At 39.4% G+C, this 17,110-nt stretch overlaps 1 protein-coding gene across 1 annotated transcript in view; it reads right to left on the bottom strand.

The window, feature by feature from the left end:
• The window catches only part of LOC131962809 (nck-associated protein 5-like), a 142,762-nt gene that overhangs the window by 2,864 nt on the left and 122,788 nt on the right, over nt 1-17,110 (bottom strand). The window contains exons 15-18 of the mRNA XM_059327891.1: nt 15,375-15,695; nt 12,997-13,112; nt 12,618-12,738; nt 11,244-11,419 (exon numbers count right to left, since the gene is read on the bottom strand). Coding sequence (XP_059183874.1) covers nt 11,244-11,419; nt 12,618-12,738; nt 12,997-13,112; nt 15,375-15,695 — 734 coding nt within the window. The remainder of the gene's footprint in view (nt 1-11,243; nt 11,420-12,617; nt 12,739-12,996; nt 13,113-15,374; nt 15,696-17,110) is intronic.

Raw genomic sequence — 17,110 nt, 5'->3', positions numbered from 1 at the left:
ACTGTTGCTGTGACAGATACACATTGCACCATGTAACTCATCTCGTACTGCAAAGCAATAAGGCCGACGCCGCTTGAGAGCATGACAGTGATCTATATTGAGATTTTTATCACGCTCGAGGACCAAATGTATGTCTTGGGTGTTGGCAAGTGTGCATCTCTGGGCATCTGGGCTCACCCACTCTCCCTGTTATATTAACTGCGTTGTATGATGGATTATTTCTTTTATACAGCCTGTGTCAGTCTGCTTTTCAGATTAGCATAGCCCGGAATATGTTGCTCAGGGGAATTGTTGCGTGTAAAGACGATATCTGTTAACAATGCTTCAATTAGCAGGGCTCCGTTTCATCCTGAACGCTCTAATGATTAGGGTGACTACATGTGCTCAGAGTCGTGACAGTTAAGAAGTGAAGAATGTTGTTATTGCAGGTCTTATCAGCAGACCGGATCGTGTCTTGTTGGCCTTTCAAGGGTACTCGCCTTTAGGCAACTCAGCAGCGATTAGACTCAACAACAAAAGTGCAACCATGTGCTTCTTTTGTACTTTATGCTTACATTGTCTGTCACATGACTCTGCAGCAGCATCATTGATAATGACCTACAACAGAGGGAAAACAAAACAACACAAAAAGCTAAAAATAATCAGTCGTGATGCACCGACCGTTTGAGAATTCTACATTCTACAATTCTACATTCTACAATTCTACATGATCTCTACTGTAGGTCTCAAAAGGCACTTTAGGGAGCTAGTTACTGGAGCAATCAGCATCAGAATCCCTCCTCAGAGGCTGTAAACAAAATTCTCCGGGTAGCTGCATTTTCCTGCCTGGGAGAGCAGTTATCATAGGTATTTTTGCAGGGGTAAGTACACAGGGGGATAGCTGGAGGGTCCAGGGAACGTCTAGGGATGCTCCAAACCTGGACCATTTAGAATTTTGCTGCGAGGTGTATCCCCCATAAGACCTGAACCTAGAACTGCTCCACACAAGATGCATCAGTGATAATGTATAGAGTGCTGTTAAAGTAAAAACACCTGCGTGACGGGAAAGGAACCCTGCAGGCAGTCTTTGATCAAGTTCAAGTTTTGTAAGTCACCAGAGTCATTACTTAGTGTTCCAGAAGACCGAAGAACAAATGCAACATTTAGAAAAAGGTTCTCATTTATCCCACACTTGCACAAATATCGACGGTTGCCAGATGTTGGGTTGACGGTGGCTGGTTGTAAACCTTCAAACAAAGGTACAATAATCTATCATCTGCATACTATCTTACTTCGAGAACCGCACAATTGTGTTTGTTTGTCTCTTTGTCAGCAGTATTACTGAAAAACTACCAGCCTGATTTTCATCAAACTTAGTGGAGGGGTGTATGATGGGCCAATGACGAACCCATTACATTTTGGAGCGCATTGTAATCCTTGGTCAGATATAGGACATGTTTTTTTACTTTCGTTAACATTGTGAGATAGGGCATTTGTGTGGTAGTGTTTTTAGTAGTAGTTTTTGTAGTTCCATACTGTGAAAATGCCTGTAAATGCCCTACTAGCATCAGAACAACAGCTCGGAAAGCCTGCAGATTTTTTTTTTTTTCATATTTCATGGCTTTTCGTTGTCAAGCAAATACTGGAAACATCAATCATATTCATTTACATGGATGATGTGTTAAACAATCTTGACATAATATTTTAGTTGATTTATTTCAGTATGAAGGGAAGCAAAACTCCAGAATCTATAAAAGGTTTGTCACAAAAAAAGAAAACAGCTATTAATATGCTCTGAGCAATAAAATAGAAGAATCGGAAGAACGAGTTCCAGGTTTCATTCTAGCTTTGTACTTTAATTTGAAGAAATGATCTTCGTGTCTTTATCTACGACAGTTACAGTCTGTTTTGGCAAGATTAAAAATTAATAGCTTGACATTATTTTTGTCTTCAATCTCTAATTGTCACTCTAACAGCCAGCAATCAGCTATTAACATGCTCTGAGCAATAAAATACAACACATTGTCTCTGTAGCAATCGGAAGAACGAGTTCCAGGTTTTATTCGAGCTTTGTACTTTAATTTGAAGAAATGATCTTTATGTCTTTATCTACGACAGTTACAGTCTGTTTTGGCAAGATTAGAACTTAATAGCTGGACATTACTTTTCTCTTCCATCTCTAATTGTCACTCTAACTGCCAGCAATCGCTTGTTGGCGCCTATGCAGTGCTTTATTGTGACTGGGAGAAATTCCAAATATTTCCAAATAATTACAGTCTAAACTATATGAAATAATGCCTTGGTGTCTTCCTGACTGTAAGTGTGCATCATAGATAAGCTGCAGCCACCTTCCAATTACAATTTATAAGATAAAATAAAAAAAAAAATCCACTCTTAGATGCTCTCAGTCTGGTGTTCCAGAAATTGTGCTGTGATATACTATTCCCCAAGCTGCTGCCCTCCTGCATTTTCCATAATGCTTTCTGACAACTTCTACAAAGGCAGCAGGAAGTTTTTGCATTCAGCTGCATGTGTAGGTGGAGAGAGTAAAAAACAATACAGATTGTTGTTCTCAGTCATGTTCCTCATGGGCCTGGAGCCTTGTTGGTTTCCTCTCCTACCAGCTAGTTAATTGCATTCACCTGCCAGCTCAGGTGTAAACTATTCTATAAGTGGGAAGCTGGAATGAAACCAGCTGGACTCGGAGCCCAGAGGGCCAAGTATGAGAGCTATTGGCACTGTACAATAAAAGCAAGGGGGAGAAAATTGTGTCACATTTCTCAAAATGTCTAATAAGTGCATAGAAGTCTGGTTTATGAGGCTTCTGTCAGAGGAAAAGTTAGTTTTTTACTATGATAATGAGAAGTGATGTATGTACGTTTATAAAAAAGTTAAATGTTTGTGTGGATTATTTATGTTCTTCCCAAAATTTCAGAGGCTGAACTCAAAAACTAGCTGCTAAAAAATCATCTTATTTTGATGCATAATCCACCCTAAAATCCCACCACTGATCTGCGCTGATGTGACCTTTCTGAGCCGGCACGGTCGTAATGAATTTGTAAAAAAGACAGAATCAAAAGAAAAAGTTAAAGGAAAATGTGCCCAAAGGTGACAGGATATAAAATGTTGAGTAGGTTTTTGCAGGTGTGGAGGGCGAGTCTAAATTAAGCACAGGTGTTTAATGCAGATTAGACTTGCTGTATTTGACTTCAACACCCACACACTGCTGTTCGGAACATCACTATTTTTATGTCACATTGTCAACCATGAAACGTGTCGTTATATTGCCTCTGGAAGCACAAGAGAGCATGACGTGATGTGAATCAGTGATTAGCAGAGCAGCGTGACAGTGAAGAAGAGTCTTAAGGTCCTGACTCTTTCATCTAACCTCCCTTCTATATCTCGTTTTGGTCGGAAACAAGAAGAAAGAGAGGGAATGGCTGTCTTATCGCTGATTAGATTGGATTTTGGAGGAACACAATTACCAGCGGATCGAACCTTCCCGGTGCAGGTCTCTGTACCACCTGCGGGTTCAGCCAAAATGATGGCTGCACACATAACCGAGGCTGCAGGCAGACGTCTCAGCGAGAGCTTCCCACTTGAAAACACGAGGGGCCAAATCAGCAATTGGTTCTGCATCACATGTCAGTAATGGGATGTCTAAACTCGAATTCAGCAGACCTGCTCGCTACAAAAGCTTATTGAAAGGGTCTTTTATTGTGACTTCAGCAAGATATATTTTCTGCTTTTCCCCTGGTGCTATGTATTTTTCTCTCTTTTCCTCGATGTTTTTCACTCGTTCAGACGGTCGAATGTGGATCTTGTTGAAAGTTACAATCGTTAAGATCTTAAATTAGATCAAAATCTATTTGATACTAGATCTGGTCTGCCATTTATTGTTTTTACATTCAGTAATTCTTTATTTTTTTTACACGGTTGCTCATAAAGTTAAATATTTTTTAACTCTTTCCATGAATTGACTGTGACAATGTGATTTATTCTTGACGGATGAAGTGTATATCTTCTCAAAACTTTATTAATCAATCTCTTCAAAACATATCACAATGAAAATGAAACCACAATTAACAGAGGATTGTGTCTGAAAACAAAATTCGTCCACCTTTCTGGGCAACCGTGTAGTTTTTATTAGAAGTGGCGGAGTCCGCCATTACCTTCGCTGGATTTAAATTGCATCAAGATCAGTGGTGGAAAAAGTGTTCAGATCTCTTACTTTAGTAAAAGTACTAATACCACACTGTGAAATGACTCCATGACAAGTAAAAGTCCTGCATTCAAAACTTACTGAAGTAAAAGTACAAAAGTAAAAAAGTAAAACCACCATCAAAATGTACTTAAAGTATCAAAAGTAAAAGTCCTCCTTATGCAGAAAAGACACACTCACTGTTTTATATATTCCAAATAAATAAATGAAATCTAAATACAGCATATTATTGCATTATTTGTATTGATGCATTTATGTAAGCAGTGTTTTAATTTTGTAAAGACAGGGCTCATTTTAACTATTTAATATACTGTTGTTACTGAGGTATCAATTAAAAACAAATGTCTAATCACTTTAAATTGATCATTTCATATCATTTTCATGCTAAATCTTGAGCCAAAAAGTAACTAGAAGTATAGAAGTAACTAGAAGTATAAAGTTACATAAAATAGAAATACTCAAGTAAAGTACAGGTACACAAAAATAGTTTTTAACTACAGTACTTGAGTAAATGTACTTTCCACCACTGGTCAAGATAAATAAATAATGCACACCCCAAAGGGTTATGGTAAGGTTAGGTGCAGGTCATTTGTTTATAAAAGTAAAAAATATAAAATGTGAAGAAAACTGTGTTGCAGTTAAGATTGTAATTTATTGTCTCGTGTAAAAATCACCACCATGTTGTTGCTCCAGGGTGTCTGACAGCACAGACAAATGTTCACACACGGTCTAATCACGTAAGTAAAGACACCTGTGTTATCCAATCAGGAGGCAGATGACACATTCCAGTCTAATCAGTGTACTCCAGCAGAGTTTCAAGTTGACTACATGCCAACATCAAACCAACACACAGAAGTGTCAAGATAAATATTGTGTTAAAATGCTATAATATATTTAAAAAAGTCAAAATATATCATGAAAAACAGTCACATATAGACAAAAAACAGAGTTGTCGGAGAAAGTGAAATAAATGTCAGTGTTCATCCTATAATAAAGGTTTTGATATCTTTATTTGGCTGTTTTTCATGATATATCTGGAAGTTTTTTAATATATATATATATATATATATATATATATATATATATTTCTCATGATTTGCTTACAAATTTATCTTGAACTGCATTGTTCTGGTTTGATGTGGACATGTAGTTGATGTGTCGGGGGAAACTAATTGGACAACCACTGCACACAGGTGTCCTGACTAAGGTAATTAGAGCATGTGGGTGGACCTTTATCTGTGCTGTCTTCACAGCATAGATAACATCTTGATGAAGGCAAAGGCTGTTGGTGGTTTTTACATAATCCAATAAATTACCAGTGTGCAGTCTTCACATTATATTTTTTCTGGATTCAGATTGCCTGCCTTAACATTCACAGGGTTTAACAGCAAACGATGCATGAGGTTAAATATGCACAACATATTTATCTAATCGATATCAGTCTCACTGATTAATGAACATATATATTTCCAAGATCTAGAAGATGTAACCTTTTAAATGAAGCCTCATGCATACCTTACAGTTCTTCTGTTATGGCCTTATTTATTTGGTTCTGACAAATTGGTAAAAACCTGATTGAAGACCAAGATGTGGCTTAATTTGAAACGGTACATCTTCTAGTTTCTGATTATTTATTTGTTTCACCTTAACCCCTAACATGTAGATGGGTTTTAAGAGGTTATTTTGCAAGATAGCAATGAATCACACCCCATGGTGATGATAGCAAGTTGTCTTGTGTCTGGAGGCGACAAAGTTTGGTTTAGTCCCAACCAAGTATTCAAGTATAAGAATTGAAAAAACTTGTTTCTGCTGGTTGCTGCTGCTAGAATGTTGACATAAAGTTATACAATCTGACCCTGAACATCATGTCCATGTTGAATTCACTTTACAATGGTGAAAAAAACAAATTAACGATGGTGATTGTCTCCAAATATGTGCCGCCTTCGAATGATTCGATCGCCTCGATCAGATAACCGAGGCTGCAGGCAGACGTCTCAGCGAGAGCTTCCCACTTGGAAACACGAGGGGCCAAATCAGCAATTGGTTCTGCATCACATGTCAATAATGGGATGTTTAAACTTGAATTCAGTAGACCTGCTCACTACAAAAGCTACCAACAGGTAGGTGGGTCTTAATAGGTTAATTTCGCAAGATAGTAATGAATCACACCCCATGGTGATGATAACAAGTCGTCTTGTGTCCGGAGGCTACAAAGTTTGGTTTGGTCCCTACCAAGTTGGGAGAAAAGAATTGGAAAACTTGCTTCTATTGGTTGCTGTTGCTAGAATTTTGACATAAAGTTATACAATCTGACTCTGAACATCATGTCCATGTCCTGAATTTACTTCACAATGGTGAGAAAACAAATTAAAGATGGTTATTGTCTCCGAATATGTGCCGCCATCATGGTGCGAATGATTTGATCGGCGTGTTCTTTTCCTGGGTCTATTCTGTCTGACTCTAGCGGTGCTATCAATCTGACAGCAACTCAAGGGAAGCGCATATTTCTGCTGTTGATTTTTAGTTGTACACTGATATAGTTTTGGTTATCCAGTGGCCCTATTTCAAATGACATGTCAACTGAAATGTTCCTGCGCCATGTAATCATTGCTCAAGGTAACAAGCTGTTCCAGGCTCGAGGAGACGCTGTGCATGCTGATTTGTTGTACATTGGTTCTGGACCTGGGTCACATAAACAGGAATCTCTGGAACTTCACCGAGCTTCGGCACAAGTTGTAATGTTACTTTCTTTTCTCCTTCGTGCAGACAAAGGATGGAAGGGTGAGCAAGCAGGGAAGGAATGAAAAAATGCTTAGTTCGGGAAGGTAATTCAAGGAATTAAAGAAAAAAATGTTTAGAACAAAGGCGGGAGAAGTCAACTGAGAAGAACAGACGAAGAGAGTTGTACGGGTCAGACAGGAATAGAGAGAGGGGAAGCTGAAAGGGAGACAAGGAGAGACACGCGGGAGAAAGAGAGACTCGGAGGAAGGAGAGGATAGAAGGAGAAGAGGGCGGGGGCCGCCGTTAGCAGGGCTGTCAGGTGCTGTCAGGATGATGAATGGGAGGCCAGCGCGGGCTGTGAGGGCTCTGATGGGAGCCGCTGAGCTTTACATCACTCTCCTGAGTGTTTGTGAAAGGTTATTAAAGGCGCTTAAATCACCGGGCTCTGACACAGGCCGGCTACCAGCCACCAAACTTCCCCAAACTGCCGCCAATGACAACGTCCCCCAAGTCTAAAGCTCTTGAGCCAGGACAAAGGGAGAGCGGCCGCGCAGGTACGGACGTGCGGCGAGAAGGGTGAGGAGGTGATGACACGCAGATGGATTGTCTTTTTCCAAAGAATAATGTAGGGTAAACGAGTTCAACAGCACTCATCCATCATTACGGCTGCTTCACTGTTTAGTAATGAGGTTATTGTCAGAATGAATGTCAACTTTGGCTTAAAATGAAAGAATATTAAGTCTTCAATGTCTTGTTTTCTTGAAAATGGTGGAATGGGAAAGTTTGAAATTTTATTAAAGTCGATTTTACAGCCGTTTAAATACAGACACGAGATTATTCTGCGGTGGCCGTAGAAGAAAACACATGCAAATACAGAAAACACTAGAAAATTAAGAAAATATCATCAATTTGACAACATAAGCACAGCATTTAAAAAACATGCTGCAAATACCGCAACACAACGGAAGTGTTTCCGGAGGACACTTAAAAATGATGCACACGTCTTGACACGCTTGTTGTTGACGCAGATTTTGACTCACATCGCTATTAAGGTTCTCTTTCTGTAATTGGTGTTGGAATATGTGATAAAAACTAAGTGCTTTGATTTATTTCAACATTATGATCGCATGATTCAGATATTAGCCTATTGCAGATATCTGCTGCTAAACTAGCGTTAGCCTTTTCCTTGTAATTAGCCTGCCAATTGAAATAACCTGATGAAATAAATAAACATGGTTAATTGTGAAAACATAGATTTTATATAGAGGGAAACACACAATTAAGAGAATCCAATGTATTAATTCTTTCAGTTGACTAATTTTCTTTGGAGGTTGGTTAAAATATTCTATATCATATAATAACTATTTACATTTTTACAACCTCTCGTCCTCTCCTCTCAGCTCTGTGTAATCAAACTGCAGGTCAGTCAAAGTTTCACTGACTTTTTGTCTCATGACTGTTGTGTCTCAACTGAGTCATTTATTGCTTCAGAGCTGCACTGAGTGCAGAATTAAATGTTTTTTTACAAGATCTAGTTCGTGCCAACAGTTTAATTTTTAAATGTCATAGAGAAAAGTAATTTTGATTAAAAAAAATTAACATTTTAAGCTTAGATTAGGTTAATTTTTTGATTAAACTATCCATCACACATGATTCATTGGAAGTGTGATTGCGGAATGTGGTGTCCAGAGGGAAAAGTTCAGTTTTAGACAGAAAGGGCTCTACTTTTTTTATAGTGATTAATGAAGATACCCTCACTCTTTATAGTATACAAAAAAGCTTGAGCAACTATCCAGTTAAGGGGTCATTTTGAGTGGTGGAATGTAACTACATTTACTCAAGTACTGTACTTAAGTACAATTTTGAAATACTTGTACTTTACTTGAGTATTTCCATTTATGTAACATTATACTTCTACTGAACTACATTTAGAGGCAAATATTGTACTTTTTACTCCACTACATTTAGCTGCATTTAAAGTGACAGAGTTACAAACTTTTAAAAATTAAACCAAAAACAGTATATTAAACCATCAGAAATAGCCATACCAGACCACATTACAACGCTTCTTACATAAATGCATCAATGATAATAATCTAATAATAATTTTGAATATATAAAACAATCCGAGTGGGTTCATTCTGCATAACAAGTACTTTTACTTTTGATACTTTAAGTACATTTTGATGCTGATACTTTTGTACATTTACTTCAGTAAGTTTTGAATGCAGGACTTTTACTTGTAGTGGAGTAATTTCACAGTGTGGTATTAGTACTTTTACTGCAGTAAAGGATCTGAATACTTCTTCCAACACTGATCATACAATAGGCATTTAGATGCATAGAGAAAAAGGAGTGTCCACATATTTTTGGTCATATATCATGTACGGGTAAAATAATGGACATTTTTTACTATTGCGTTAACATTTAAGCAATAATTAAGTGTTTTAGATGGTCAAGCTGAAGCTACATTCAAGTATAAGTCCCTAAAAATGAAAAGAACAGTAAATGTACCTTCCTTTCCAACATATCTTGCTCAGGCTCATGTTTTGACAGGACTGGACACCAAGCTGTTTTTGGAGTTGAACTCTTGACCTCTCAGCTTTGGCTCCATCCCTGTGAGTGCACTAACCGCAGAAATGTAGCCCACCGCGTCCAATTAAGTGCAGGTTTGAGGATGAGACATACAGAGCTTCATTGGATGTTTGTTGTCTCTTGCATGTCAGCTAATGGAGTTGTGCTTGCAGCTTGGTTGCACAGCGCTGCATCGAACGTCTTGTTCGATTGGCTGCCGCTCCGCCGGGACTCGGATCAGAATCAGAAATCTCTCTTTCGTCCAAGTCTCATTTCCAGTTCAAGTGCCGCGGCTCAACTTTGCTCTGTTAAACCGAAACTCTGCCTCTTACAATAATTTAATCCCTGATTGAAATTCTCTTCTTGCTTAGCGAGGTCGCATGAATCAAGGATACTTTAGCAGTGTTTACTTGCTGTTCTTTCAAATCGCTACACCGCCCTGCTGCCAAACATCCAGCCAAATTTGTCTTACTTTGCAGATAATGAGAAATAATGCTGCACTTACACAATGTGACTCAGAAAGATACTGCTCATGCCACGCTCCTATAAAACAACATTTTAACATATAATAGTGCTAATAAGGGCTGAAGCTGCAAGCAAAGTTCGCCTTCCACCTACAAATTCTGCATAATTATTTTAATTGATGGGTATAAATGCGTTACAGCTGTACATCTGATGCTGATGTGGAGTTTCAGAATGACATTAAAGGTCAAGAATAAAAAAAAAACACGGATTAAATTCATATTTTTTTCTCTCCCCTCTCATACACAACTGTGTTTTGAACTTGTATTGAGTCAGATCCTTTATTTCTTTTCTTTCAGAATATGGATTTTTGTGTCAGGGTGGGTGTTGGGGCAGCAGCAGCAGCAGCAGCGTAAGAGAGGAATGTTTGGCCGTCCCACAGAGCCGGGGCCATGCAGGCTGCAGGCCATTTCATGGTCCCTGATCCTCATTTGTCATTCAGCAGCGTTAAATACTAATAGGCAAATACCCGCTGACACAAGAGGGCGAGGCGATCGAAAGCAATTAGGCGCCTTTTTCTATTAAAAATCTGCAAACAATTCCAACGGTAGCGGAGGGAAAAACCTTGAGTTCGGCGAACGCCTTGGGAAACATTTCAAAGGTAAAGTTGACTTTGCGACTCAAAAAGACTCGCTCTGACCATCTGAAACGTTTCCGTGACATACAGGAAGAGTAAAAAAATTCAATTTATTCGTCTGCCACGGGGAAAGAAAAATTATGCAAACCCTGTGACAGTGTGTCCCAGCATGCTGGGGAGACTTTCATTGAGGCCAGGTGCTATTTTTCTGACTCTCTCAACAGCTCACATGTTCTTTTTATACTGTATAAAGTTGCATACATCTACGCCTAGGAGCTGCCTGGCTTTTTATCTTTTTAAACTTCCTCCGGTGGGCTCAGTGAAATGAGGAAATTGATTATTTCAAGAACTATCAACATAGGGTGCATCACATTATCTGCTTCATGTGAAATATTGAGGCAAACTGATCAATATGAGTCAACAAAACTTGAATATATTGCAGAAAAATGTCCCTCTTATTTACAGCAAACAAGAATTTGAGTTGCATCTGTAAGTGTCTTTAAATACTACTAGCTGTGCAGCTTCCTGGATATCATAAGGGGGTCTAATGGCCAATAAAATGCTTGATAGGAATGAGCAGCATGCCTGTAAAGCATCTTTTACGAGCGAAACCAATTAGGCGTGAACAATGAGCTGTTTGATACTTACACTGAGTCTGTCTCCTGCTTTGCCGTCCAGGGATGACTCCTTGTGCAACAAGTTGTACTGGGAAATCCTCCTGCTGTCTTTCTCCAGATGTGAATACATATCGTGTTGGTAGTAGTCCATGATCGACAGGGGTTTCTCCACACTGCTTCTCTTCAGGGTCTCCTCGTTCTGGTCCACTGTGGGAGAAAGACTTTATTCAGTATGATGAAAAATGAGGGATAGAATCTCGATAATATGAGCAACTCTTTATAGATAATCTCTATAAACACGCGTATGAATGCACGATCTGCTGGTAAGGGGATAAGATCTTGATATCAGAAGGGTTTTGGTTTGATTATACAGGGTCTCTGCAGGTTTCAACAAGTCAAATTTAGACTTTTTAACACCATAATTTAAGACCTATTTCACATCCATACTGGCAAAAAAGTACAAAAGACATGAAGGAAAATCGGAGGCCTGGAATTACTTATTATCATTATTATTATTATTACAAGTATATGAATTTACAGCTCAAATTCTGACTGGGCAGCTAAGGTACTTAGTTCCGTTTTGTTGTGATGTTATAGCGCCTTTAAAAATCGAAACATTTAAAAGCGAGACTGAAGTTTATATTTGCATTTGTTTTAAATAATATTAAAGTTAACACATTTTTAAGACCTTTCAAAATCGTATCTAGAACATTTCATGAAATTTTAAGAGAATTTTAGACATTTTAAGGCCTTAAATTCAAATTATTGGATTTTAGACAATATAAGGCCTAAAATTCAAGACTTTTTAAGACCAAGCGGATACCCTGTTACAGTAGGATTGGGTGGTGATGAAATGCAAGCTCGGAAGCCCTCAGTTATTGTCTTACAATAATTTAGCTTCTTATTAGCTTCAAGCGCTAAGCTAAACCAAGCCCCAAAGACGACCCCACTGTGTCGTTTGTACATAAAAAGACTCATATTAGATGTAGTTGGTAAAGGTAAACAGTTTTCGTGTCCCATGTGAAACCAAAAGTCAATGTTGTAATTTTAAGTTACGTAAGTTAACTTCCATGCATCATGAACTTCACTTCTTTAATGCCCTACCATGTACTTTTTCTCTAACCTTGAGGAAGTAGTCTTGTTGACTAACCTTAACAAAACTGCAGCTGATTCACAATGTTAACGACATTTACGTTTCATAACGTTTGTGACTGTTGGGTCATATTTGGAGGAATATTTGTCATTTTTGCAGCTCAATTTGCTTTTTGGAAGTCTTGGCCCGGATATCAGTTAACTCCAGTGCATAAGTGGTCCTCAGACTGAAAACCGATGGGTTCCTACTTTAAATGACTTAATAGGTGACTAAAGCAACTTCATAAATCGGGATTTAAATTTCCAACCAGACCTGAGTCGACCTTCTTCGATCTGTTGATCAGAGTTCGTTGCGGTGAGCTTCCCATTCCTTCGGGTTCAGTCTCTGTGTCGCTGCTGCTCCCCGAGTACGTGCACACTTTCAGGGCTCTTTCCTGTGGGGAAAAAAAAAGCAGTTTGAAATACTGACATGAGTCATTTTTAAAAACTACCGTTATTATGTTGTCAGTGGTGTGGAGAATAAAGAATGAAGAACTCGAACAACAAAAATCTTTAAACAGCTTTTTTTTCTCAGCCCTTTGTTGGAAAATAACAGTGATTTGGAAAGTTTTTTCTCTTGATTTCTTTTGTAAGACGTGTGAATGTGTACATTTTGAATGCTTTGTGTAATATTGTGATGTAAATCAACTTACACCGGGCATATCATGGTCCTGGGATTTCATCTTCCTCCCTGTCTCCTTCTCTTTGTCCTCCGTGGAGATGTTGCTGCGTGGAGCACAAAGACTCAACCTCTTTGTCCTGATTGCATCTATAAGTCGAAACATAACAAAAGAGCAATGAGTCATGACAAGTACAGTAAATACAGACGCACAAACTGTTGATGTGAATACTTAATGCAATGCATATACACACTGGGAGGAAGAAAAAGTCATATTTATTCTTTTCAGCCGTTCAATTCTGCCTACAAATGCATTTTTATACACATACTGTACGAATGAAGCTGCACAATATCCAAGCCATCAAACATTAATGGTGTCCAGCCTGCGATTGTTCCCCCGCCATGACTCCTGGCAGCCCAGATATAACAGCTTTCAGCTGTCGGCCCCCGAATGACGAAGCACTGCCTTATTATCACTCTCCCTACTGCTGTCTCGGACAGACGCCAATTTAATTGTCTATTTTAACGTTCAGCCGCATTACAATAACAGCCTGCTTTTGGCCGATGCTCCGTCTCCATCTGAAAACTCTGCATCAGGATCATAAAAGTCCTTTCACCTTGTTCCCCTCGCCTATTAGGAAGCAAACGATGTGACAGGCAGACTCTGCTTCCTTTCTGCCGTCCTTAAGCTTTGTGATTCTAATGAGGGTGGGAGGGATAGAGGGCTATGAAATATGACAAAGATGCACAGAAAAGGCTCTTCTAATCAACTTGTACCACGGTGGAAGACTCAACAGGAGTCGATCTCTGTTTGCGCTGACTTAAATCGCTGCCTCTGCAGTGCCACCGCAGCTCTGAGGTGAAATGGATGCGGGCAAATGTCCTGTAGGCATAAAACCTCGGGTGTGATCGTTCATCTCTGTGTGTTATTGGAGCTTTAATCAGCCATCTGATTGCATCCTGCCCAACACCTCTCTGTTGTGCATCGCGCCGGACGCAGAGGCAGAAGGCGCTTTATGATCTACGGCTGTGTTGACATGCCTATCTGATTGCATCTGTTTTCCTCGGGGCGAGGAAGTGTACGGGTTTCTATAAGGACACGGAGCCCTTTTGTCATCTCGACTGAGTATCAGCCGTCAGTGTTGATGCATTAGCTTCAAAATTAGCTGAACAAACAAGGCTCCTATTTTAATCAGAGTCTAGTAAAACCATCAGCTTTCTCTTCGCTGGCACCCTTGGAGGGAAATGTGTTAAAACAAAGTACAGTGACATTCAATATTTCACTTTCCTTTCTGAAAGGTAGAACAAGCTGTCGAAAGCTTTCAAGGCTTGGAACTCTGCCATCAAGTATGATAATAGTTGTTGCTTTTTTCAATTTGTTTCCCTCTTTTGGTTCTGATTGCGAAAATCAAATGGAAAACAAAAGTTTTTTTTGTCATGTGGCGCCCAATCTTTGAACACATTGGTTGGGTGATGATTTGGGGCCAATTTTGAGGTGTCAGCCAACATTCAGATATCAGATATCCAAGAATATTGTATAAAGTCGAATTAGCAACTTGAGATCCAAGAATGCAGTAGAGATGACATCTACGATTGGATTGTTTCCTGCATATAAACTCCCATTAACTTACAAAATAAGATAATAATAATCCAAGTTGTTCTCATCAATGGTTGAATGTAACTAAGTATATTAACTCAAGTACTGTACTTAAGTACAATTTTGAGGTACTTGTACTTTACTTAAATATTTCCATTTTAAGTAACTTTATACTTCTACTCCACTACATTTTGTGGCAAGTATTGTACTTTTTACTCCACTACTATTTACCATTAAAAAACATGATAAATATAAAGTGATTAGTCATTTGTTTAATTAATCCACATACCAGTATAATAAGCAGTTAAAATGCCCTATCTTTTAAAAATTAAAATGCTGCTTACATAAATGCATCAATAATAATAATCTAATAATATATTTAGAATAAATAAAAAAATCTGTGTAGGACATTCTGCATAACAAGCACTTTTACTTTTGATACTTTAAGTACACTTTGATGCTGATACTTTTGTACTTTTACTTCAGTTAGTTTTGAATGCAGGACTTTTACTTGTAGTGGAGTAATTTCACAGTGTGGTATTAGTACTTTTACTTAAGTAAGGGATTTGATTAGTTTTTCCACCACTGCATCTAATAAAGTACACAATTGGCAATAAAGTTGGAATAATTTTGTTTTCAGACAGCTCTGAGACACTTTATCTGTTAAGAATCACTCACATTGTCAAAATTATTTCATGGAAAGAGGTTAATAAATATTTGTCCAACTGTGTAGCTGACAACTGATTAAATAAACAAAAAATTTACCAACATTAATAAGCTGACAGATGCTGAATATAAAGATGTTTCTGACTTACCTGAAGATGCTAATTTGGGCAGGCGGCTCTGGGTGTCTTGTGCGTTGTTGCTGCAGGTCACACTGGGATCGGACAAGGAGTGACCCATGCTGGTGGGGGCATGCGGGCGGGTTTTTGGGAGGGAAGGCACTTTCACATCAGGTTGTGAGGGGTCTGGGTGAAAAGAGGGAGGCTCCCGATCGAGGTCGGAGGAGCCGGCGGTCACCCCATCAGGACTGGATTCAGATTTGGGGATGTGGCGACCGCTGGCCCGGGTGACGGAATCGGGGAGAGGGAAGGTGCCGATCCCGCTGTCCAGGGTTCTCATTTGACAGCTGGAGCCTAAAGTGACAGGGAGAGGAGTGTGACGTCTGGGAGAAGCACAGGAACAACAACGAAGGAGAGGGCTTGGATTCACATGCAACGGAAAGGGTTGTGAGTAAACAGGGCATCTGTAGCAGGTTCAGTAACACAGGAAAAAGGAGAAAAAGAAGCATTTTTAATTCAATATTGTAATTGTAATTTTACTCTCAGAGATGCCAACCTCCCTCCCCCTTTCTACCACTAGACATCAAGGTCATTTTTGTGTTTTAAATTGTGATTTCAGACTTAATTTTGTCCCTTAATGCAAGATCCTGCAGGACGTGTGTTGCCAACTCCTCAGTAAGGAAAGCAGCTATTGGCTGTCCTAAAATTCGTTAGAGGTAAAGTCGCTAAGTGAGTAAAAAACACCCTAGACATGTTTAGAACTGCAAGTGCACTGTCTTCTGTCACAATTTCAACTCTCCTACTTTATCTAGCCCCAGGACCGGCAAAAGTGACCCAAAAGAGACACTTGTGCGTGTAAACATCCCCTCCAGCTCTGTGACTGCAGCTGTGAGAGACTGCTGCAGGAGGACTGCGCCGCTTGTGAGTGCTTTGGGATGAGGGAGGGGCTGCCGGCAGCCCCCGCGGCTCATTAAGAAGAGTAAGAACAAGTCTCCGAACGTCTCCAATAACACCAGGAAAAAATCGCTTGATTTGTCGCTTTTTTGAAAAATAATTGCTAAGGGGGTCTGAAAAGCTAAGTTGGCAACACTGCAGGGATGTGAACCACACCCTGGGGGGCGTTCCTCAGGTATAAAATACAGAGGTTTCCTCATGTTGGGGGTCTTTCTTCTTCTTCATCTTGACCACTCACGTGTTGATTGACCTTTTCGGCAGAAGTCTCTATCTCATTCTTCAACAACAACAGAGAAATCTCCACAACAATATAGTATTATTTAAATAATACAGTGCAGTAAATTCCTGGTGCACCTTTTCCCAAAGTTCTAACTATCATGTTAGAAGCATTTTTGTAGCAAAATTTTAACACGATATGACACAAGAAAAAAAGCACCTGCTGCAAGCAATTGTGAGTAAAACACACAATTGAGCTACAGCCCGAGGACACATGCCTCGGATTCATCAGAGTGCACGCTGGGTTGTAATCAGGAGAAATGACAGTGAGCAGCAACAGATGGGCGTCGTTTGGAAGCCGCAGTTTGCAGAGCCTTGACTCAGGCTCGAACAGATGGACGGCCATTCAGCTCGGCCCAGGTCCTTGTAACTGTGAACACTAATAGCTAACAGTTACATCAGCTAATTATTTGTGCTTTGTGGCTTTTTGCTGAGATGGAATTTGCGAAACGGCTCATAATGTTTTCATCTCATCATGTTTTTTTTTCTGTGTTGTAGTTTTCACCCTGGAGATGGTGAATCCTCTGCAGCCATCACTT

This window comes from Centropristis striata, chromosome 24, assembly GCF_030273125.1.
Source record: "Centropristis striata isolate RG_2023a ecotype Rhode Island chromosome 24, C.striata_1.0, whole genome shotgun sequence".
Classification (NCBI taxonomy): domain Eukaryota; kingdom Metazoa; phylum Chordata; class Actinopteri; order Perciformes; family Serranidae; genus Centropristis; species Centropristis striata.
This window is presented reverse-complemented; position numbering and strand designations above follow the sequence as displayed.